The sequence below is a fragment of the Tetranychus urticae genome, chromosome 3, assembly GCF_039701765.1.
Source record: "Tetranychus urticae isolate SD_2017Ah chromosome 3, NJAU_TeUrti_SD_1.0, whole genome shotgun sequence".
Classification (NCBI taxonomy): Eukaryota; Metazoa; Arthropoda; class Arachnida; order Trombidiformes; family Tetranychidae; genus Tetranychus; species Tetranychus urticae.
The window spans coordinates 5,503,046-5,529,291 of record NC_142960.1 but is presented as its reverse complement, the minus strand read 5'-3'; the positions used below and the strand labels follow the sequence as shown (position 1 = coordinate 5,529,291).

At 34.0% G+C, this 26,246-nt stretch overlaps 3 protein-coding genes across 3 annotated transcripts in view; 1 reads left to right on the top strand and 2 right to left on the bottom strand.

Moving 5' to 3' along the window:
- The window catches only part of LOC149093228 (uncharacterized), a 75,242-nt gene that overhangs the window by 41,612 nt on the left and 7,384 nt on the right, over positions 1–26,246 (bottom strand). The window lies entirely within an intron of this gene.
- LOC149093230 (uncharacterized protein F54H12.2-like) lies at positions 19,768–20,712 on the top strand. Its single transcript, XM_089268914.1, has one exon. The coding sequence runs from the start codon at positions 19,768–19,770 to the stop codon at positions 20,710–20,712; it is 945 nt and encodes a 314-aa protein (XP_089125040.1).
- Positions 21,185–25,111, bottom strand: LOC107371803 (uncharacterized). Its single transcript, XM_015939968.2, has one exon. It carries the CDS (start codon positions 25,109–25,111, stop codon positions 21,185–21,187), a length of 3,927 nt encoding a protein of 1,308 aa, XP_015795454.2.

The following is a 26,246-nucleotide window of genomic DNA, read 5'->3' as shown; positions in this document are numbered from 1 at the left end:
TTGGTGTTTTAACAGACTCCTCCGATATATAAAGTGTCAGTGAAAGGTGGTTAATTAATTAACTCAGTTACGCTACCCAAAAAATCCCTAAGCCCCTTTAAATGTATGAGTCCTCTTGGAACTGAATAAAGTTATCTTAGACAGTTAATTCTGCATCGTGCACTTGTTTTATTGTGTCCGTAACTTTCGTTACACAATGCAAGTCTGATCTTGGTTTAGTTCCCTGTCATTTCGTTTGCTTAATGATTTAAGAGCGGTAAATAGATTGACAAAAGTAATTTACCACCCAATGCCAAGAATCGATGATTGTCTATAAGCAATCCGTGGTGCAAAGTTTTTCAACATGTTATTTTATACCAAGGGTATTTTCAAATTGAAATTCCTCCTTCAGAAAGGGAGAAGACTGTGTTCCTCACACCGGATGGGAAATATCAATACAAGAGGTTACCAATGGGGTTAGCCTGTGCACCATTCGAATTCCAGAGACAAATGAATACTGTTTTATATGGTTTAAACTACACCGAATGTCTAGGTTATTTCGATGACATTCCAGTGATTGGAAAAAGTTGGAATGAACTACTCAACAATACTCACAAGGAAAGTAACCCAGCTGGTACGGGCAGATCAAAATGGCAGTGGATTTAATAGAAAGCCCGTGTCAGAAAACCCTTAAAAACACTAATCTCGCAATGAGCAAATCGATCTGAAAAAAGTTACAGGGTCACAAATGTTTTGATCGCGGAGGTCACAATGATTAATAAAATCGAATTTAAGAAGCATATTTATGTAAAATCAAATTATTTAGGTGTAAATGATGTTGAGGAACCCAAATCTGGCTTCAGTTTTTCCTACTATTTTTAGTTTGCGGAAAAATCGAAGAAAACCACCAAAATGAACACCCGAAAACATTAAATTATTTTATGAGGCAAAATACATTTGTTTACTTTTAAAGGAAGAATTTTTTTCAGGTTTGAGTTTTTCGAGATATTTTTCGGGTGTTCATTTTGATGGTTTTTTTCGATTTTTTCGCAAACTAAAAATAGTAGGAAAAACTGAAGCCAGATTTGGGTTCCTCAACATCATTTACACCTAAATAATTTGATTTTACATAAATATGCTTCTTAAATTCGATTTTATTAATCATTGTGACCTCCGCGATCAAAACATTTGTGACCCTGTAACTTTTTTCAGATCGATTTGCTCATTGCGAGATTAGTGTTTTTAAGGGTTTTCTGACACGGGCTTTCCATTAAATCCACTGCCATTTTGATCTGCCCGTACCAGCTGGGTTACTTCCCTTGTCAGTTGGTGTTAGAACGTTTACGAGATTGGAATCTCAAGGTAAAAACAGATAAGTGTCGTTTTGAAGTTACTGAGTTGATATTGTTAGGTCACTTAGTCAATGGAGAGGGAATAAGACCAGATCCAGATAAGGTAGCAGCGTTGAAACGCTTACCATATCCGACTTCGGTAAGACAATTACAATCTCAGCTTGGATGCTAAAATTATTTTGCGCGATATATTCCTAATTTTTCAAAATTAGCCGCACCATTATATCGATTAGTCTCAAAGGAAAGAAGATTTCAAATGTTAAAACAAGATCGAGAAGCATTAGATGTGTTGAAAAATTCATTAATTGAAACCGCAATGTTAGTTCATTTTGACCCGAACCTGAGAAAGAAGATTACTGTCGATGCAAGTGATATTGCCTGTGGTGGCATATTGTTACAAGAAGATGAATCTCAGCCTGTTCCTGAAGGATTTGAATCCTTACGTGAAGTTCCGATTGAGAAAGTAAAGTTTTGGAAACCTTTATATTTCTTTTCCCAAAGAATCGCAAAACACCAAGAAAGTTATTCAGTTAGTGAAAAAGAATGTTTGAGCGTTCTAATTGCGATACGAAAGTTTCGACATTATTTGGATGGTGAAGAGTTTTTAGTCGAAACAGATCATCACGCGTTGTGTCAACTTCCAAAGTTAAAATTCAAAAATCAACGATTAGAGAGATGGACAATAATCTTGTCAAGCTACAAGTTTAAAGTGATCTATGCAAAGGGAGAAACTCATGGCTCAGATTGTCTATCGAAATATCAAAATGAATGGGAACACCGAAAACAAATTGATCCTGAAAAGTAATACATCGAGAATTTGTTCCTAGTTGAATGTAAGAAAAACTTTGATAAAACTGAACTTGAAAAATCAAACGAATCTGAAATTCGCGAAGTTAAACAACTTGATTCAAACTTTCATCGAAGCTTACTGAAGCATGTGTATCATCACCAAACCGACGAAAATTGGAAGTTAAATTTAGTGCAAGCTCAACAAGAAGATGAAATCATCAAATCAATCATAAATGAATTGATAAGTGAACCTAATTCACCTAAGCATGAACAGTTTGTGTACATCAACAATTTATTGTTTCAAAAACCAACAGTTGGCCACGATTGCAATCGTGTTGTGATAAATGAAAAACTATTAACTCAGTTGTTCAAAGAGGAACATTGTTCACCAATTGGAGCAAATAGAACCATTGCCGAACGAATAAGAATTTCAATTCTTGAGAAAGATGATCAAAAAATCAACTTAACAACATTGCTAGAAGATGCTGTCTTAGCAATCAATGGTTCAGTTCATAAAATCCATAGATTTTCACCTTATTTCTTGGTTCATGGAAGACAGATGCGAAGACCAGTTGATCTTCAACTCGAATTGGATTTACCAACAGATAAGCCGATAGAAGAATGCAGAATCTTGGCTAGAAACAGGTTAATTAAGCAGTAAATGTACTATCAAAACAGATTGAAATCTGTTACCAAAAGAAACCCTTATGTGCTTGGAAGTCTCTGTTTTGTGAAAAATAGTGCACCTTGTTTAGGAACAACTAAAAAGTTGGTTCAAAAGTATTATGGACCTTACATTGTTTTGAGCGTAAGGTTTGCTACTTAATCCGACCACTAAAGAGAGATTTACCTCAAATCTCGAGCTCACCAAGCCACATGCAGGTGTAATCCCAGAAGACTTAACTAAGTTAATAGAAGAAGTTAAAAACTCTGAAAATGAAGTTAATTTTGTGCCTAGTGAAGCTGCCTTAGTTAATAATGAAGATGAAAAGCATTCAAATGCTTCTGTTGATGAGGATGAAAATGAAGAGTTTGGAAACTCGATGAATGCTAATGCCCCTAATCAATCAATTGATTCAAATGAACAGTTTGCCGAAAGTGACTCTGAAAAATCTACAATTGCTGATCAAGATTTTTATGCTGAACAAAAACTTAAAACTAAGAAGAGAAGAAAATATAAGACTGCAAATAGGGAGATTATGAATAATCAAGTTTTAAGAAATGCAAATATTGAGACTGAAGGACCAGTTACTAGAAAAAGGAAAAATTTGCCAGTTTTCTTAATTAAGTTTAAGTCAATTGAGGCTGAAAAAAGCTTTGGAAAGCTTAATAAAGCCAAAGTACTTCAAATCTTTGCGAAATTTAAAGATAGCGCTAATTACACTAAGATTGAGTTTCGCGCCTATGGTAACGAGATACAGTTACTAAAGAAAGAGAAAGTATTGTTCTCTTCATTTGTGCTTTTGCCTCCATTGTCTTCAGTTGACCCTTTACACAAATTTAATTTTTCGCTTTTTCTATCCGAATATGATCAGTTAATTAAGAATTTCAATTCTTTAGTTAAATTCAATTCTGAATTTGTTCATCAAAGTAATCGAGTTAACTATTATAAGTTAATTAAGTCTGAATTTTCATCAAGAAAATTAAGTTCTTCAAAAATCTCTGAAGTGCCATCTTGTCTACACTCAACTCTGAGTAACTTGGGAAGCTTTGTTAAGCTTAATTGTGAACTTGTAAGGTCAAGTGATTTGACTGTGACTGACTTTTTTGAAACTTATGGAACTTTTGGTGTTCGCCTAATTTGTGAATTTTGTGTTTTGTTAAGAATTCCAATTCTTTCAACAATGGCTACGATAACAACACCAGAAGGATCTGACGCTGAGTGTTCAAATGATTCAATTGCTTTTGGTATCCATCTTGGTAAGCAATTAGAGAAGGTTTTAGCTGAACCCAAACCAATTGAAAAGCCTGTACCTCTGGTTGATCTAACTACTCAACAGTCTTCGAGTGAATCGAAAGGTGACAATCAAGTTGGTGACAAATGGGGTGATTGGGGACTAGTACCTCAAGTTAAAACTGAACCGTCTGAAGACGCATCTAATAACCTTCAAAGGCCGAATGACGAGCAAAATGATGTAAGAGATATTGACATTTATGACATTGATATAGTGAACACTGACGAACGATGGACTCAATTCAAATTACGAGATCCTCTGCCTAAACATACAGCATTTGGGTTTGCGACTGAAAACCATAAAGAAAAGGACACCAGTCCTTATCCTCCACCGGAACCGAATCAACGTCGATTTAATACATTGTTTCCTGCACCAAGACCGCCTACAGAAGAAGAACGTCATGAATTCACTCGTCTTGAATTTTTTGCAAGTGCTCATGAAGACGTCAAAATTGATCTAAAGAAAGCTGAAAATGATCGAGCCTGGTTTGAGACCTTCATCAAGGAGAAAATCCAGTTTAACGTTGTTGAAACGAATCTGGATAGGGTAAACTTTTCGAAGCTTTATAAAGGATTGAGTGCTGGTAAAGTTATTCACAAAGATTTGACTCGATTCAAAAACCGAATTACTTGCAACTTGTGTGAACAAATTGCTTTCCTTCCAAAAGTTTGTGGTAAATGTACCAAGCCTTATTGTATTACCTGCGTTCGATGGTTACAAGGTCTTACTGCTGACTTGGAGTTAGAAAAGGTAAAATCGCTAAACGAGTTTCTCTGTGTTAACCAAATCTGTTTGATTTCAATCGAGAAAAAAGGATACCCTCAGTATAAGACTGTCGAAGATATGGAAATCAGAAATTTCTATGAAGAAGCTGAATTCAAATGTGTTCATCTGTTCTGCGATGCTAAGTTAAAAGTTAATCAAATTGGTTATCATTATAACAGTTGTAAAAAGGGGCCGATTGATTTCAAGTTTGATAAAACCCTACAACTTTCGTTTATGTCCGGTCCAGTTAGAGAAGAGCTGAACTCAAAACCAATTTCATTGTCATCGCTAATGCCCGCTCATCTAAAGAAACATGAAGCTCCGATGACAATTCCTGAAATGTGGAAACAGAAAGCTATGGTCTATGCCTTTCTCGTTCAGAAACGCCAACAAGATCCTTCTAGTATCACACCTCTACAAATGAGAGCCGCTGCTAATTTTCAGAATGGTTATTGGAATAACTATATGAGACTTAAGGATCCGACTGCACCAATTTGCGAAGCTGAACAATTTGCCCTTCAAATAGGTTTTCCAAGTTGTTCTGAAAAACCAATTCCTGAAGTTCCTGAAGCTGAACGTCGTTGGCCTATGACTCAATGTAGTAGAGTACCGGAGTACCTACTGAGAGAATCAGCAAATTGGCGAAGATGGAATAAATATATCGACCCTGTTCCTGATGATTTGTCAGAACATTCATCAATAATGTTGTATGCTCTTGACGTGGAAGATCCTAACACACCATTTGTACGAGTCAATCCTTTCGAGAGGTTAAGTCCTGCTGAAGCTGAGGAAGCTATGGAAACTTTGGCGAAACATTTTCCTTCATGTTTCAATCCGAAATCAATTTATAAAGCGGTTCCTGTTCCTAAAACTGAAAAAGAGTGGACAGCTAAATGCGTTGAAAAAAGACGACAAAAGTTGTTTGAAGCTTTTAACAATCGTCCCGATGCTAATATTCCTAAGCTGTTAGAGGAACAACTTCAAGTTATTAATGAGTTTTCGTCAGCCTGTCCAGATAAACATTTAATCTTTTCTATTAATATGTTTTATATCAACATTCGAGAAGGTAGAAGGCAACGACCAAGACCATGTTGGATTACGGTTGTTGATGGTAACTCTGAAGTAGTCTACGAGACCTTCGTCAAGTACAAGGAAATTGAGTATACCGATTCCAGATTTCATGGTCTAACTGTTAAAGATCTTCAGAATGCACGCCCGTTAGCAACCGCAAGAGATCAAGTACTGAAGTACTTAGTTTGTGGTAAAAAGATTGTTGGCCATGGTTTAATTAACCAGTTTGCAAGTTTAGGTTTGTCAACCTTCGAGATTAAACATCTTCAACCTAAACTCCGAGAAATTACAAATTTCTATTCACCTTATTTTGAGTCGCCAATGTCTTTACATTTCATCGCTTATCTCTGGCTCTGTGGATATACTTTGCCTACTGTTACTCATTCACCTGTGGTTGAAGCTATCACTTCTCTTCGACTCTATTACCTACAATGGAATGCAATTGAACGAAAAGCCTTTGAATTCAATGGTATTCATAATGAAAATCAAGCTTCTACTTGTGGTAATAAGATCACTGCTGCACTTCTAAAAGAGTTTGATGAAGGAATTCGCAAAGGATATTGTAAGTGGCCTGAAGAATGGAGATCAAACCCGAGGATATCGAAATATCCAAGGTATGATGAACATTGTGTCCAGCCATCAAAGTTCATTACAAAAGCCTCACCAAATGAAATGAGCAAACCATATGTCAAGAAGACTCAAGAAACTTATACACATCAATCAAGAAGTAAAAGAGTCATTCAAGCGATCCAAGCTGCCAAGCGATCAAATCTTGCTTCTGTGCCTGAAGAAAAAGAACCTTCAACAACTCCTAAAAGCCCTAAACGTTCATTAAGCCCTGCACGCTCAGATCGAAGTTCAAAGTCGAGTGGATCGAACCGAAATTATCACACTCCTACAGGATCAAGAAATGCTACACCTTCTAACTCAAGACCAAACTCAAGAAGCAGTTCAAGGAGATCCAGTTTAAATGAATGAAAGTTTTCAAACTTTGTGCAGTCCTCAATGATTTTGAAAATTAAGCTTAGGGTTCTTAATCATAAGTCAGGGGATGTGAAGGGTAGAGTTGCCCAAGCATAATTTTAAATCATTTCAAGTTTAATTCAATTTTCTTATCTTTTGTAATTTGGTTAAAGGGATAAGTATTCCAATACTTTTTGTTTGTCAAATTTTCATTTCTCAATTTTGTGTTAATCCCTTATGTAAGTTAACTCTATTGTTTACTGTTGTCCTAGTTATATGGTCATGGAGACTATGAGAGCTTGAAAGCTTCTTTCCTTTTCCTTATCAATTTTCCAATATTTCCTTCCGTTTAATTAAGTATAAATAACTGGATAAGTAATTGAGTTAATTATTATTATTGTTGTAATAGTTACGAATAGCCATATAGCAAACCCATCATTAAGTTGACCTTTGCTTATCTGCTAGAGCTACTTCAATCTTAATCTTAGTTTTGTGTTAAATAAATTTCATTTTATATAAACCTTCATTGTTTAAGTGATTCAGTAACGAGTATTCCAATACTCTAAATTACCTCTAATTGTGCCTACAATTTATGCTGCCTGTTTGTCCTACTAGTTTGGTTTTCCTGTTAGACGAAGAGATTCTGACTCTGCTATTCCTAGTTCTTTTGATTGTGCTGATCTCAGTTAGTACTATTGGTGCTGTCTGTTCTGGTCTGTTCTCTTTATTACATTGATAGCTGATTGTGCCGAGTCTGAAGTATTGGAATACTTGGGTTAGATATTGGCTCTCTCTGTTAAGTACCCGATAGTCTTGTCCTGATAGAAAGATTTCAAGTTGAGTTTCAAGATTTAAAGCTAAAGCTAGTGCTGAGTCTAAAGTTTAATTACGCCAAGTAAAGTGTGCTGCTAGAAGCTTTCCAAAGCTTATTGTTTGACCAGTTTGACTAGTCCTGACCAGTATTGGAATACTGTTGGTCACAAGCTAGCTTGACTAATCCGAGTAAAGTAAAAGTAAACCCTGACATTGGTTAACCGCAGTAGGATTGTAATCCTTGTAAAGTAAACTCATTTCAAATAGTGTTCAAGTTCGTACTGGTTTTATTTAGTGATCTTAAAAGAACCTGAATATTCAGGATTTGGAAGGCTGAATAAATCTTCTGCTGTTAATAAAGAATTCCAATTCTTGTTTAATTGTGATTATGAACATTTCTACCTTTCAGGTTTAAAATGAATTTTTTGACCAATTTGCGCCTTTGGTTAACCAACATAAACATTAACATCAGCAGCTTCACCTACAGTAAAACTTCGGTTATTTTATACCTCAGTTATTTCATATTTTACATAGCGTTAGTCTAGTATCTCCCCCTTCGGTCATTTACAAAGGTTTATACTAATTTTTTGTTACGCCATCTCTTGTTTTCTTAAAATACCCAGCATAACAAAAATATAAAATAACCGAGGTTTTACTGTACTTCATCATCAAACGCAACTTCTTCCCTTAGTAAATTGCTTGAGGTTAATTTCTTAGATAAATCTCTGCACCTTGACAGTGATAAATCTTACCACTTTAAAGAGGTTTCAAAGTTAAATGGTTTGAAACAGTATTCTGACCAATACTCTATTGAACAACTTAAGATAGATATTAATAATAAAGATTTGCTGGAATCTAGTTGTAACCTCTTGGTAAAAGATCAGTAGCAATTTCATCTTAACTCTCAACATCAGAAGCAACCACAGCAATCAAACTCTTCAAACCAACCAAACTAGGAAAATAATCCTAAACCCTCTCCTCATCTACTTCATCAACTCATTAGTAATCCATCATGTGTTACAATTAGTGATGATGACTTAAGAGAGGAAAGTAAACTTCCAGTCATCAATGGTACAGTAAATGAGAATCATGATAGTTCACTGAAATCAGTCTCAACCCGGCCAGAATCAGCTTCTATTTCCATTTGTGTGGATAAACTTGAAAAACCATGTATTATTAATTCAAATGAAAATGGCATTGAAAGGCCTAAGCTAAACCAAGATCTAGAGAACGATCAAATAATCATCAATCGACAAATAAATTATCTAATTCAATGTCAAGCTGTAAATGTATTCACATGTAATTGTTCAGAAAACAACTAATCAAACTGCATCGATGCTATTGCAATATTAACCTTGTCTGAAATTAAAAATCATGGCGATACTTGTTTCATGAATGCTATTCTACAATGTTTATTTCATACTGATTTACTTTAAATATTTGAAGATAGAAATTTTATTATAATAATCATAATCATAATCATTTTCGTTTGAATAGAACCAACTTTCATATGAACAAAACCGGCATTCAAAAGAGTTAAACCGACTGACTGTAATGAGTCAGAGCTTTCAAAAAAACAAAACCAGCGTTCAAATGCTCAAAACGCACTTTCATAAGACAAAAACTCTCGAGTTAAAGAGTTACTTTATTCAGAGTATGCAAAGAGGATTATCACTAATTTTTCAAATGAATTTCTATTGAAGATGGTAAATAAAAATTATTAATAAAATTTATCAAAATGTTAACTTATATTCCAAGATGCCTCAGAAAAGAAGCAATTAACAATTAACGAAATAGTCTATAAAGATGCTTCGTTAACTCGAGAGTTTTTGTCTTATGAAAGTGAGTTTTGGTCATTTGAACACGGTTTTGTTGTTTTGAAAGCTCCGTGTCTTTACAGTCAACTTTTTTCACTCCTTTGAATGATGACTTATTTATAAGTCCAAAACTCTTATGATATTTTGGCAACAGTCTAGTTACACAAGGCGTAACTAGCAAGACTTTTAAATCAGTATTCAATCAAGAAAATTCTGTTTTAATTTAATATCAATCAATTAAATGTAAAAATTGAGAATAACTCAATAGAGATAGATATTAAAGCTAATTCTGAAGTGGCTTGCTGGTCAATTTGTTTGTCCACTGATTCAACAATTGAATATTAGTTAAAATATCATTGTTATGTAAAAATTATTAAAACAAAACATGAGTGCCTTTGCTGCGATTTGTTTAAATCGTGTGTTGAGCTAACGCTTGTATTAGATTCACTTGTATTAGAGTTTTGATAAAAACAAAACCGTGTTCAAATGACTAAAACTCACTTTCATAAGACAAAAATTCTCGAGTGGAAGAAGCATTTTTATTCAGGGTCTAGACTATTTCGTTAATTGTTAATTGCTTCTTTTCTGAGGCATCTTGGAATATAAGTTAACATTTTGATAAATTTTAATTTAATACAGTAATTCCCCGAGTTTTTTGTTTTTTTGGAGTGCTGACATCTATGTGAACTACAGGGGGAACAATTAAATTTTACGGCTTAAACAAACAGTCCAGTCTAGTGATTCCCCTTTAGCCTTTCTACCCTTTCTCCCTTCAGGAGGGAGTCATTGTAGTGGATTAATTGTTTAAAGTGTAAAATTTAATTATTTCCCCCTGTAGTTCACATAGATGTCAGCACTCCAAAAAAACAAAAAACTCGGGGAATTACTGTAATTTTATTTACCATCTTCAATAGAAATTCATTTGAAAAATTAGTGATAATCCTCTTTGCATACTCTGAATAAAGTAACTCTTTAACTCGAGAGTTTTTGTCTTATGAAAGTGCGTTTTGAGCATTTGAACGCTGTTTCACTGTTACGAAAACTTTGACTCTCTACAGTCGTTCGCTAGTAGTACCGTTTCATACGCCTCTGAGGCCCAGACCGGAAACAGAATTCACCACCACCCCCCTCATGCATGATTAGTTTCAAACTAAACTGAATTTACGCTTGATTGATTTAACGGTTGACCTTGAATACCATCTTATGGTCACTATTGTTCTTAATGCTTGAATGCTTTTTCATCACTTGAGCGTTTTGTCACGTGATCAATACTTGTACCTTTGATTAAGGCTGAACCTGATGGAAGAAGGGGAACGGATGTTTCCCTTCTGGAATAAACAAGTATCAAGCTATGTCGATCACCGTTTGTTACACTTGATTAAGGCTGAACCTGGATGGAAGAAGGGGAACAGATGTTTCCCTTCTGGAATAAACAAGTATCTATGAATGTCGATCACCGTTTGTTACACTTGATTAAGGCTGAATCACATGAGAGAAAGCGGATGTTCAAACAAGTATAAATAGCCAATCTCAAAATAATAATGCTCAATGATGTATGCTGTTGCCTATGTATCACTTTTAATACTAGCTTTAATTATTGTTTTAATATTCAAAGAATACTTTTATATTGTTCTCGATGCGCATTGTTAATATAGTATCATTATGGGACCTTGGAAAAAGGATTCCTTTAGCAGCAAGAATTAAAAGGTTCAATGCTGATTTAATTAAAGAAGGAAGCAATTGTTTATTACTGTTTTAAACTGGTAAAATAATTGCTACAGGTTTTAAAAGATTCAGTGATGTGAAAAAATTCATAAAGTCACGCTTCCCGAGCGCAAAATTCGTTAAAGTTGTAAATATGACATCACTTGCTCATATTCGTGGTAAAATCAATTTATCTGGCCTTTCTTATGAACCGGAAATCTATCCCGCTCATGTGTGGAAGAAGCAAAACCTTTGTGTTGTATATTATCCTTCCGGAAAACTAATTGTTACTGGTGGAAAAACGCATAATGAGCTTCGTGAAGCATATCAAGAGTTTAAGCAAAAGACAAGTATAAAAAGAGATGAAGGAAAAGAAAAAGATCAGTAAAGTATCTGAAATCATAATGTCAACATTAAACTGGCACTCATTGAAAGCTGTTAAAATAAACGACCTCCGTTTGACCATTTCATGGTCTACAGATGGTAACAACAGAGTTTGTTGTGGTCGTGTTGATTTACGTTTATTCGTAAATGATTTCCCAACAAGTTATGGAGTGAACCTAAAGCGTTGGGAATTAATTCAAATTGGTGTCTTCATCACAGAAGTGCTCAAAGGCAACACTCCATGTCAAAAGGTTGTTGATGAACTAACCATCGAGTCAACAACTGGTGGGATCATGTTGCTATAACGCAAACATCGCCTGTGCATCCAAAACAAGGATTTACCTACTCTGGAAATGTATCTTTGTGGAGTTATTTTCATTCTGAGTTTATTAAGACCAGAAGAATTTGTCGCATGCATGGTTGCAGGCCGAGCAATTGAAGATGCTTTCATCTTTTCAACTTTGGTTAAAAGTGAAATTAAAAGTATTGATGAAGCATTTAAGGAAGAAGAAATTATAACAGGGAATAAACTTCCTGTGGAAACCGTTAAATTTCTAAAAACCAATTGCGTAAAAATTTTTGACCTGTATATGAATAATTTTGGTGAAATGATTATACCTGGAGGTCCATGCAACCGGAACGATTTCATGTTGAGAATCAACGGTGAATTTTTGAAAAATTTGCGCGGACTCTATCAAGATTATCCTCCGCTCCTTCGATCACTCACTCTTCTGATGAAAAGCATCGCAGAGTATAAATAGAAGTGACAAAAGCGAAATTCTCATATTCAACAAAAATGGATTACATTTGCTGCTATTTCGATGTACAAGGCTTCTACGCTAATAATTTGTTTTACCCTCGTGAATGTGCGGTGTTGAGTGATCATGGTGCAAGCGTATTCAGTGTTGACCACGAGTTAAAGATGGATCAACTATCAGCCAGTGATCAACGCCAAGCACAGTATTTAACACGTCGACATCATGGTTTACCTTTCGAAGTTGAAAAAGGAACCAAAATTGAAAGTATTAATGATATTATCATTGCATTTTATGAATGCAATCTTGATGATGATCATTTTCTTTGCGCCTGTAAATCCAAAGAGGCTGAAGCGATGTTGAGGACCCTTGGTATTCCTAGATTGAATCTTGGAAAGCTAGGTGCAACTTGGAGTAACATAAACACTCGGTTGGAACCTTGTAGCTTACATATTAAGCCTGGGAAATGCAGTCTCAATGCAGTAATCGCTATGAATAAATGGGTAAAAAATGGCCCTGAAGACGACGAACCAGGTCGTGATGTCTGTGGAAATATGCCCTAAAAATATTGTAATCGAAATTATATAAGTTTGAAATATGTAATCCAAAATGTAATCGAAATTAAAAGTCGAAATTACAAATTAAAAATGTCTTATAAAATTTATTTACGTCATCCTTTTACTATGCTCATTGCCGGACCAACGGGAAGTGGTAAAACTGAATTTGTCAGAAAATTGATCATAAAAAGAGAAACAATTTGTGATCCAGCTCCGGAAAGAATAATTTATTACTACAGTGAATACCAAGAAATTTTTGATTCAATGTTAAATGTTGAGTTTGTTAAAGGTTTACCCGATGAAATAAAACTAGATAAACGACCGACTTGGATAATTTTTGATGATTTAATGTATGAAGCATCAAATTCAAAACTAATAGCTGAATTGTTCACAAAAGGAAGTCATCATAGAAATCTATCAATAATATTAATTTGTCAAAATTTCTTCATGAGAGGAGCTGAAAGTAGAAATATTTCATTAAACTCTCAATACATTGTTTTGTTTAAAAATCCAAGAGATCAATCTATTGCAACATCTTTAGCTAGACAAATGTTTCCAACTAAAATTGTAAAATTTCAAAAAGTTTATGAACATGCCACATCACAAGCATTTTCATATTTATTCATTGATTTGAAACCTGAAACTCCAAATGAGGTTAGGTTACTGACAAATGTTTTTTCCATACCAATATTTGCCTATCAACTTGTATAAGTCGAACAGTTTTGGTAATCACCATCAAAATGACAGTCAAACAAGCAGTTGAAATCTATCCAACATTACAAAAGCTTGCAAGGACAAAGAAAAAGACTGAAAGAAAAAGTATTTTATCTTCTTGTCCATGTAAAGTTTTTCATGTTTTATCTGAAATTGCAAGAAATATTTTGAAAGGTGTTATCAAAGTACCGAGACATAAATTAAAATCATTAAAAGTATATAAGAATGATTTGAGAAAAATTGCCAAACAAAAAAACAGTTCAAGAATTAAAAGAACTTTGATTCAGAAAGGAGGCTTTTTACCACTATTAATAAAGCCAGCTTTATCATTATTAGCTTCAATCGTTGCGTCAAAAATTATGAAAAAATGAACACAATAACACGCATGTTATTAATCCCAGAGGATCAATATAAAGATCCATCCAACATATTGTTTGAAGCAAATATTCCTAATGATAGGAAAATAAGATTATTAAACAATTTAATGTTGAAAAAAATAGAGAAGAAACCTGAGCAAATTAACATGAAAGCAATAATCGAATCAAATTTAACAGCCGAACAAAAAGCAAGATTGATTGATAAAATTCAAAAGAAAACAGTAGAAATTGGTGTTCAATCCGAAGAAGCTGATGATCAAGAAGAAAATGTTTTTTCTACACCTAGAGGAGAATTTTCAACTCCTTTTTCACAACAAACAACACAACAAACAACACCAGTGAATTCATCTTCTGCTGCTAGGACAAACCTCATGCAAGCTTTTGTCACAGAATCACCAAAGCTTGAAACTGAAATAGACAGACCACCACCACTTTCTCCGAGGAAGAGTAAAATGCAACCTTTTCAACCCAATATTGGAGAAGTATTAGCTCTTGGAATAAAAAGTATTCGTGGTTTGATAGATAAAAATGGTCAAGTCATAAAACCTGATGGGAAAGCTCTTTACAGAAGCAATTTACAGATGATTGTTCATTATCTATTAGAAAATCAAATTGCTAGAAAACCAAACGGTGTTGATCTAGTTGTTGCTGCTATAAGGCAAAACAGACCGGGTTTATTGCAGTTTATCAAAAACCCCGGAATTCAAAGTAAAGATACATGGAAAGAATTACAGGAGCAATCCGAAGCAAGTACGTCACGCCAGACAGCACAGGAAGCTTTGGTGGAGTCAGAAGATTATTCGAGAGCGTCCAAAAGGAAGCGTCGTTAAAACAAGTTGAAGATTGGTTGAAGAATCAGGATACTTATATTTTATTTAGACAAGTGAAGCGAAAATTTCCTCGGCTCCCAATTTTAGTTAATAAAATTGATGAACAATGGCAAATAGATTTAATGGACATGTCTTGGGTATCAAAATTTAATGATGATAAAAAGTATTTATTAAATATTATTGATTGTTTCAGTCGTTATGCTTGGGTAATTCCATTAAAAACAAAAAATGCAAATGAAATCGTTGAAGCATTTAAAGTTTTATTACAAGAGAGAAAACCTGATAAAATACAAAGTGACCAAGGAAAAGAATTCTTAAATTCTCAAGGCAAACAATTATTTGCAGACAATGAAATAAATTTTTTTACTTCTACAGATGATGTGATAAAATGTGCAATTGTTGAGAGATTCAATCGGACTCTAAGAACAAGAATTTATCGTTATCTTCATTATTATAATACCAGAAGATACATTGATGATTTACAAAAAATCGTGAAATCATATAATAATTCTTATCATCGAACTATTCAAATGTCACCAAGTCAAGTTACCCAGGAAAACTCAACTCAAGTTTTATTGAATATAAGGAAAACTCATCCAGTTAATCATTCGAAACAAAAACCATTTAAAGTTGATGATAAAGTAAGAATTGCAAGAGCTAAAGGAATTTTCGAAAAAGGCGCCACTAGTAATTTTACTGAAGAAATATTCACGATAAATAAAGTGAAAAAAACACCACAAGGATATGTTTATCGTTTGAAAGATTATAACGGAGAAGATATAACATCTATTTTTTATCATTATGAGCTAGCTAAAGCTAATGAAATAAGTTTATATAAGATAGAGAAAGTTATTAAAACAAGAATAAATCCAAAGACAAAAAAGAAGGAATATTTTGTAAAGTGGTTCGGATATCCATCAAAATTTAATAGCTGGGTCGAAGATGTTTTACCAACCTGATGAATATTATATTGAGGCTGTTTCTAATGCTTCAACAAATTTGTTTCCAGAAAACACATTAACAAAATTTACGAATCGTCTACAACATGCAATATCTCTTGATGGAGATTGGGTTGTAGGAATTCAAGAAATATTTTATCCAATAGATCTGACAAAAAATGCCAAAGTGAAGTGTACTTTAAAATATCAGGTGCTGGTCATAGACAATATTTTGTAAACATAAATGAAGGGGATGATGTACAAAAATTTGTTAATAAATTCAATGTGAAAGCATCAAAAATATTTGATGCACTAAAACCACGCCCAAATCAACAACCGCAAGCTAATCAACAACCGCAAGCTAATCAAGGGATGCAAAGTGATCAAGCTTCACAAACTGAGCAATTACTATCACCAGAGGGATTCAAAGCTATAGAAGACAATATACTGAATAATCAATCACTCGACATTTTCACAAAGGATTTTTTCCTGAATAATTTTTATAATTATCATAAAAAAGTACGAAACCCTAAAGAATTGCCTATTGATGTGAGTAGGCTCAAGATTGAAAGTCAATTAATAAGAAATAATCCTGCTTATGATGATGAGAAAAAAGAAGAATTGATAGATAAACTATTTGCAAGAGCGGGCCAATCTCGAATGAGTCAAGCAGAGCTCTTATCTGAAGAAAAGGATATAATGAAAAATCCCGATTTGACAGATGAAGCAAAAGATAGAAAATTGGAAGAACTATATACTATTAGGTTGAATCAGTCAATATGAGCGGACTTTGATTTAATGTATTTTCTTTATTATTTCTTCGATTACAATGAAAATTTCAGAATTAAATATAAGCACCTTCTGCTTCAATTACCCGCAGCCAACGTTCCGGTAACTTTTGAACGCCGTTCATGCGGCCGCTGCCGTTCAGGTCATTTACCGCTCGATCGAGGTTTTCCGAAAATTGTTCCCAGTCGGTGTGTTGGACTCCTCTGAGTTCCCTTTTCAATTGCGCGAAGCAATTGAAGTCAAGGGGGCTTATGTCAGGGGAATAAGGGGGATGGTCCCAAAGTGTAATTCCTTTTTGTTCCAAATACTCCTTGACCACAACAGCCTTGTGGGGTCGAGCATTATCATGAAGTAGCCATACATGTTGGCTACTTTTTCCATCCAACCAATTTTCCAAATGCTCTTCCAAAAAGGCCTTATAAACCTCGCCGGTTACAGTGGTTTTAGGCGGTAGGAGCTTATAAAAAGCGATTCCATTAAAATCCATTGCAACAATCAGCATCCTCTTGATCCCGTGAATGTTTCCTGTTATGACTGGATCAGGCATTTCGCCTTCTGCAACCCATTGGCGCGCTTGGTTCCTATCAGGTTCCATATAGAGACTGACCCAGCTCTCGTCGATAGTTAATGTACGTTTAAGTAAATTTGGAGTTTGGCTATACATTCTTCTATTCATGCGACAACACAAAACACGGAAATCACGTTGCATTTCTGTCAATTCATGCGGAACCCATTTTGCCATAATCTTCCGCATCTTCAATTCACCTTTGACAATTCGTTGTACAGCAGCATATGGCAACCCCGTATAGCTCGCAAGAGCCCTCAAAGACCAGTGTTTCGATTCAGTAAAACAATTCTTGATCGTCTCTAAGCGTCTAGCATTTTGTTCAGCATCGGCTGCAGACCCTCCTCTGGTGTTCAAATTGATATTTTCACCCTTTTTCAAGGTTGCACACCATCTTTTTATGGTTGCCTCTGAAGGTCCATTTCCAGACATCAATCTGTGTAGCTCTTGGTGGATAAGTCCGGCACTATAATCTTTATAAACTAAAAATTTCACGATTCCGACAGCTTCTTCTTTGATAATTGAGTTTTTCAGGGCAGTTTTGAAATCCATTTTAACAAACTAAAAATCAACTAGTTCAGTAGAAAGAGCTCCAAAAATGGCGTCGATCCGTGTATTGCAACTGCGTTTGCGTGAAACGGTTGCGTAGCGACAATAGGTCAAAGTCCGCTCATATTGACTGATTCAACCTAATAGTTCAGGTTATGAACCTCCTCCTCCTAAAAGAGCAAGGAAAGACCCAGAAGCTGGAAAATGGTTCAAACAATTTAATGAAAAACGACGGGAATTATCTGAAAAAAATCTAGAGCTCAAAAGGAAAAATGAAACACTTCAATCAAAACAATCTGAAATAGATGACTTGTTTAATAAATTCACAACCGCTGAAAGGGAACTCAATGCGAAACTCAATGAGATTAAAGAATTGAATAAATCAATCCAAAGTTTCGAGACTAGCAAGGTGGAATTAAACAAAGCTCGGGATGATCTTTCAAGAGAAAAACAAGCTTTAGAAAGGGAAAAGACAGAACTCACAACAAAATTAAATAAGGCTGAGGATGATTTAAAGGTTAAGAAAGAAGAAATTACACGTCTAACGACAGAAGCGAACAAAGTAACGCCTCTTGAAACACAACTTTCTGAAGCAAAAAGGAAGTATGGTGAATTGACAACAGAAAAAACGGGAATTGATCAAAAATTGATTAACGCAGAAAAGGAAATTGATGCTAAAAAGAAGGAGATAGATCGTCTCAAAGCAGCTGGTACGAATTCTGACACACAGAAAAATGAATTTGATGAACTTCAAAGAAAATTTAATGACCTTTCAACTGAAAAAGTGAAAATTGAGGGGCAAATGAGAAACGCTGAAAAAAATATTAATGATAAAAATCAAGAAATTTCAAATTTAAAAGAAATACAAAGAAATTATGATTCATTAAAAACTGAGAAAGAAGGTCTCGAACGGAAAATTGCTGAAACGGAAAGAAGTTTGAGTGATTGTAACAATAAAGTTACTGATTTGAATGAAAAAAGATCGAAAATTGATTCTTTAGAAAATGATATCAGAGGAAAGGATCAGCAATTGAGGGATAAACAAATTGAAGTAAACAATTTAACGACTGAATTGAAAAAAGTTAAAAAAGAACTTAATGAATCTCAAGTCAACTTGAACGTAACAAAAGAAGAATTCACTAAAGAAATTAACAAATTAAAGGTGGAACTTGGTCTTGAAGCTGCAAATACAACAAATGATATTAGTGATAAACCACCAAGATTAGAATATTCAAAAGGAATAATATCAATTATAAGAGGGTGGATAGGAAACACCAAGTTGATTCCAACATTTAAAGATGCTGCTTTGATTAATGCTCTTGGTTTCATTGACGATCCAAGTGAAAGTTTAATCACTAATCCCAAAGTAACTGCGTCCAGGCCGGCCGATCTAAATGCAAGATCAAGTTTAATGTTTGTTTATTCAGATATTGTTGCCCCACATTTTGTTGGAGATACATTTACGAGAGTCTTGAGAATTTTACCTCTGAAAAGAGGACAAAGACATGAGATTGTTCATGAGAGATTTGTAAAGCCTTTTTATTATCCTGTGAGGACGAATCAAATTGAGGATGTGAATTTCATTTTGACAGATGAAACTGGAAATCCAATTAAATTCGCTTCAGGAAGAGTCGCAATTGGCTTACATTTAAAACGCTTTGTATAAGGTGTATTTTATTTTATGAAGAAACAAAATGCAACGTAAAGTTTATTGTCCAAGGCATTCAGACTTCAAATCATATTATTTATCTCAAGCTGGACAAGGATTCTCTGATATTGAAATATTCAGAGGTTCTCCTTACCAGCGAGGATATGGATTTGGAAGTCTATTCAAAAGATTTGCAATTCCTGTTTTGAAATTTCTTGGAAAACAGGCCGTAAAAACAGGAATCAACGTCGGTCAAGATTTATTGGAAAATAAAAATTTGAAACAAACATTGAAAGAAAGAGGTAAAGAAAGTCTTCGTAATCTGGCAAAACAATCAATTGATAAAGCAAATGTTATGCTCAATCAAAGTGGTACTGGTGTTAAACGAAAACGGTTGTATAAGAAGAAGAAAAAAGCTGTTAAAAGAAAAAAGAAAGATATTTTCGATTAAACATGGAGTATTTACATCCTGCATCTTTACCTGCAAGTAAAAGTGAATTATCATTATTCACTGTACCACCTACACAAGTAGCTATTGATTCTACTTATGAAGTAGAGTATAGACCTTCAGCGTCATTAGAAAGCTCTAAAGTACACACCATTGATGTACCTGCATCCGAAGATTTCACGGATCTATCTCAAACAATGGTTCATATAAATCTCGAGATTATTGATAAGGCCGGAGCAAAAGTAACAACAGCTGTGCTTAAAGGTTCGCAAAACTTTGGAAATGCTTTATTTGATCAAATTGATTTTTTTATTGGTACTGTCAATACATCTCAAGCTACGAATATGTACCATTATCAATCTTTCATTGAAGATTTATTGTTCCGTCATCCAACAAAAGCTGATGCTGGACGTTATGATTCTTCAGTTCATCTTAAAAATAATGTTGACTTATATTTTAGATTACATCTTCCAATGTGTCAACAAGACAAATTACTGTTGAATGGCACTCCATTATTATTCAGATTTACAAGAAGCAGAGAGAAGTTCCCATTGATCCACATAACTCAAGATGAATATACAATAAAAATAACAAAATTAGCATTGCATATTAAACGTGTTAAATTATTTCCAGATACACAAACGGGGATAATATCTGCACTTAAAGAGTCTCCTGCAAAATATTTCATCGTCAGAAATGTTGTTAAAAGCTTTTCTCTGAATAAAGGCATGTCAACAGTCAATATTGAAAACATTTTTTCCGGGATTTTACCAAGAAGAGTAATCATTGGACTTGTTGATGAATCAGCTTTCGCGGGCAATAATTATAAAGATCCTTTTTGGTTTGAACATGCAAACATTACACAAATTTCTTTAAATGTTGACGGAAATTTATACCCTTCAATACCTTATCAACCAAGTTTTCCTGATAATTGTTTTTGGTCAATTTGATAATTTAATTACAATTGATAAAGATAGAATTGTAACACTTGACTACTAATGTTGACAACTATTGACTTAAAGCGCATGCTTCGTGGTGTTAAACACTTTGGTGGTGTTTTCCCAAGTGATAAATTACCTTTAGTATTGAAAAAGCCATCAACTTTTATTATTAATTTAGACCCTAGTTACAAAGAAGGGTCTCATTGGGTAGCGGTAAACTTTGATAAAATCGGAAATTCACATTATTTTGATTCTTACGGCCGGCCCCCAGACGGAAATATTGTATCTTTCCTTCAAAGATTTTCACCTAGAGGATACACTTACTCAACCAACAAATATCAAGATGATTATTCATCATCATGTGGATACTTTTGTGTTCTTTTTGTATTGCTTGCTGATGATCAGAACAAATTTTACAAAATTTTTGAGAAATGTAAAACACTAAAGAATGAACAAAAATTGTTACAAATAATTAAAAATTTTATTGATAAATTTTATAATGTCCATAAGCATATGAACTTATTTTATCATTTAGAAGATAACGTTTATCTTCAAAAGGTGAAATTGCAACCTTTTCATTACAATACATGGAAATTTTATGTTTATCAGATCCAAAGCGTCTTGTGATTTCTTTATGTATCTTTTCATTGTACAGACAATTTTTATAATCTTCAAAATTAATTTTGTTTTTTACGACATTTTTTTGAACGCCTTTAGCTCTCTTCTTCTCTCCACTTTGTGATTTTATACAGTAAAGTTTAGGTTTAACGGCAATTACTTCATGGATGACTTCTCCTGACATTTCATCTTTGAGGCAACCAATTTTCTTTTTATTTTCGCTTGAATAGAGTGGATGATCATTGGGCAAGTCACCAAAGTCCATAATATCATTAAATTGTTTCATGTCAGTTATTATGTTGTTGGATTTAATTTCCAGTAAAAAAGAATCAGTATCGGAATAAACAAGTTGCACTTTATCACCATAGTATTTTTTAAAACGGCCATAATAAAGTTTGTAAACATGGAGTTTTGAGAGCTCAAGAACAGTAAATCCAGAAACAATAGCCTTATCCATTAAAACACATTCAGGTTTCAATTGAATCAGCATTTTATCTTCATCAATAATTTTGAATCGTGTAGCAAGAGGATTAGCAATTCTTTTTGTAGCGACTCTTTCTCCCATTGCAAGTTTAACTTCAATATGTTTTCGCTTGTCCTCCATTAGTTTCCCATAGATACTGTTTACAAATAATTTATAAAGCGATGAAGTGAATGTTGTTTTTGCTTCTTGACGCTTTTTCGTGCAGAATTGAATGTAAGGTTTCAACCAGGCTTTTTGTTTAAATGAAATTACTCGATGTACTTTGGCAACTTTTAATCCATTTTCAATGTAAAACTTTAAATTGCGAAAATGCACTGAATATCTTCTCCTTGTCAGAAATGTTGAAACCAGTTTTTCACTAGGAACCGGTTTAAGTCCTTGCTTCTCAAGTTCATCATATAACTTTTTAGCGTAAGGACTTAACATTTCATGCGTAACTTTCATTTTATGAGGGGCCAAAGGAAAGTCATTATGAGCATCATGGTACTCTAAATCGATTTCCAAAATGTATCCAATATCACCATCATCAGGTGTATTCATTATATGCTCAAGTAGTTTATCTTCATTTGAAAAATTTACCCATTTATATTGTCCAATCGGTAACATGTCCATCATTGCATTACCATAAAGATTATTTACATCGAAATACATTAACCATGTTTGTTGACCACCATCATAATTTGTTGAGGGATTATTAGCAATGGCGTGACGTTTAGCAACCGTTGTAAAACCTCCTCTAATGTCACCTTCAATGAATAACAACATATCAAGTTCCAAAAATAATTCAATTGATATTTTTGTCATTTTTAAGGCAGCAGCATATGAAAGACCAGGACAAGTCATATAATGTGGCGGGTCGATCCCAAAATCATCTATACTTGTTTTTCGAAAGTTTTCAAATACTGCAGTGAGCATCAAAACATCAAGTCTCAAGTAAATATCAATCAATTGTCCAAGATTACGACAGTTAAATTGTCTCCAAATTCTTTTTAATCGGTCATACATTTCTTGTGAAATGTTTGTGTCGTTCAATGATGAGTAAAATGCAGACATTGGTGGTAATGCTTGATCCTCAAATTTATCAAGGGATGATAAATATTCATAAGGTATTGATGCTTTTCCCATCAAATCTGTTAAATCATGTCCTGGCCATTCTTGTCGTAAAAATTCTTCTTTTTCAGTGTTTGACAAGTTGGAGCTCAGAGTATCGAGACTTCCAGGTAAAAAGGCAAATGAGTCGAGAAAAGCAAGATTATCGACATACCATCCAATATACTTTTCCATTGATGAAGGGATAAGTTTTAAATTTCCGGTAAATGTATTACTTTTGATTGAATCTATCAATAAATGACCATCATAATTCTTTAAATTATGGAAAAATATTGGTATTCGATTCGGAATTGAATAATTTACATTACAGGCATTATGTGCTGCGCCTCTAAATTTCCCAGTTAAATGATCATGGTCACGGACTCTGTCATCATCAAGAGGCTTTTCACAAATCCAGCAGTTTGTTGTACTTTGAAATGTTGCTTCTTCATTAGGTGACATTTTAAGAGGTTTTAATGAGGTTTTTAAATAGTCGAGAGCAGATTCAATTGATTGTTTAAGATGAGTTAGAAATTTAGAGACAATATTTTCTCCATGGTCAAACTTTTTGTCGATGATTTTTCTGTCCCAATCAACAACAATGTATCCATAACTACATGGTTCATGGTGGAAAGGTTTCAATGGATCATTTGTTGGGACGATTAAACATTCAAAGTCACAGTAAATTATGATTGGATGCTTAATTTCTTTTTTCAGGTTTGATCTTTCGCAGAAATTCCGTCTTGGTTTATAAGGTGTAGGGTAAGGCATTACAATTTTTTGTGCGGGTTTTGCTGAACAGTCAATCATGTGTTTTTGCAATTGAAATATATAATGCCAGCCGTTTAAACATCTTTCACAATGATATCGCCGGTAATTACTTTTTGAATTTAATAGGCGAGCAAAGTTTGTGATTAAATAATAGTGTTCGTTGTATAAAAATAGTCTGACATGAGATGTGAATTGATTCTTTGTAATATAAAGGGGAATCACAAATTTGTTGGTTGTGTTGTAAGTAAAAACACTAATTGATATTGCGTTTTTCTTTTCAAAGGATTCAACCATGTTCAATTCAACTTGACCTCGCCATTTTGAAAAGTCATGTGAGTTGGTAAATTGGTCATATTGTTGATAATTGTCGGGATGATTTTCTCTTTGATGAAGAGCAGCTAAAATTGAATACATAAAGCAATCAGTTTGACATTTGATTGAAAGTAAACAATGTTTTGAGACAAGTTCAGCAGGCAATTTATTCTGATGACAGCCTCCTCGATGAGGTTGATAATGAGCAATCCAAACATCAATTTTGCTGATATCAACAATCGTAAAGCCACTTCCTCGTTCAGTGTATTGATCTATTATTTCTTTCATCTCCGTGAAAGTTTCTTCAATTTCATTATTGATATTATCACCAGGTAATAATGGTTTCATCGTTGAAGGTATTTCTGCTTCAATCAATTCAATCATGCTCATTTTTTGAAAGTAAACTTTTAAAATCAAATAGAATTTAATTGGTCCAAGATCATCAAGATTATGTTGTAGCAAATCCTTCACTTTAGCTTTCTGATGACGTTTCACAATGTCAATGTCAACCATATCACTCATTTGTTGTGAAAAAACACGGAAATGGCGGCGAAAAGCTGAATGAATTAGTTTGAATGGAGATGAAAAAGAAGGATTACGTGGGTTAAGTAAAGAAATACTCCCACAAACTCTTTGATGTGATCTCAATCTTTTTTCGCTTGAATAGTGTCTTCTGCACTTTGCACATTTCACTTTTCTTTTCAACTCTTTTGGAGTTGCTCTTGTTGATGGTGCATCTTGTATTACAGGCTCTTTATCAAAGAATATTTCCATTCTTCGGCAATTTTCTTTGCAAGAGCAATGATGAAGTAAATATTCACTTAAAGGTTCACTTTCTTTCCCACAGCATGGGCACCTCAAGCAATCTTTTTTTGGTGGTGGTTCGTCGAAAAAGATGTCCATTCTTTTACAATTGTCTTGGCATGAGCAAATATGGTTCAAATATTCAATTAAAAGTTGAGTGGAGGTACCACAACAAGGGCAATTGAGACAATCTGGTTGCTCTTCATTTTGTTGTTCATTTGGTTGTGTATTTTGTTGCTCATTTGATTGCCTATTTTTTTGCTCATTTGGTCTCTCATTTTGTTGCTCATTTGGTCTCTCATTTGATTCCTCATTGAAAATTTCAAACATTTTACAGTTTGCCGATTTACATTGACAAAGGTGGTTTAATAATTCGCCCAAGGTGATAAATTTTTGCTTGCAGCATTTGCACTCAATCTATGAAAAAGATAACTTATATATTAATTCCCGAATAAAATAGACGTTTAAATTGAAATTGAAATGAATCTTTATTGATTTTGAAAAGAAATTAAGATTTTACAATTTTATAATATCTTTTGATTGTGCGTTTGACTGTCCAAACATGGCAGTCAATTAGCTCACAAATATAACGAGCGTGCTCGTTATCAAGGCGAGCTAAAACTCTTCGCTGTGCTTTGAGTTTATTAAGGTCCTCCATATATTTGAAGGCCTTGTTTCTTAATCTAATTTGCAATCTTTTTCGGATTGCGTTCGGGGCCTTTTTCTTAGTTTCCTCTAAGGAAACCTGCTCCATATGTGTGATCATGCAGTTGAGGTTTTTTTCATCAAATGAACTAAAAGAAAAGCCCGCAAAACGAGCGGCAATCTCCTGAAAAGAGAGAGAAAAGGAAAGTTGAGAAAAGAGAAAGGTTAAACAGTTAAACAAACTGAAACTTACATTCATTTCGACATCATTTTCTTGGTTAATATCCATTTGGTAATCCATTTTAGTGGTAACTTGAAATAACTTTCAAATAATTTGAACAAAAATTAAAGTTCACTTATTGAGAGTTGATGTAAAAGTGACCAAGTTTTGTCAATGTAACCTTTGAATAAAGCTTGAACATCTGTGTAATGGAGTGAGTTTTTGCTCATTGATTAATACACAAATGAATTAACGGATATTTTGTCAATAAATTTGTCGCACATGAATTGATTCTTGACCATTAAATTATGCTCAATGTTTTTAATTCTTGACCGTTTGAAACACTTGAGTGTTTGTTATTGTTTATGATCACCTTGGAAACATTGAGTTAATAGTAAAGGAATCTATTGTGTTTAGAATTCGGCTTGTTCATGATATCTCCATGTTAATGATATTTGTCATTCAGTTCTCAAGGATTACGGTTGATTGTGATAGTATCTATCATATGAATATACTTTGATTCATTTTGGATGACTTTTGAGTAAATGATTGGGTGATCATAATTTCAGCCGATATTTTCGGCTCAGAATTTATAATTCA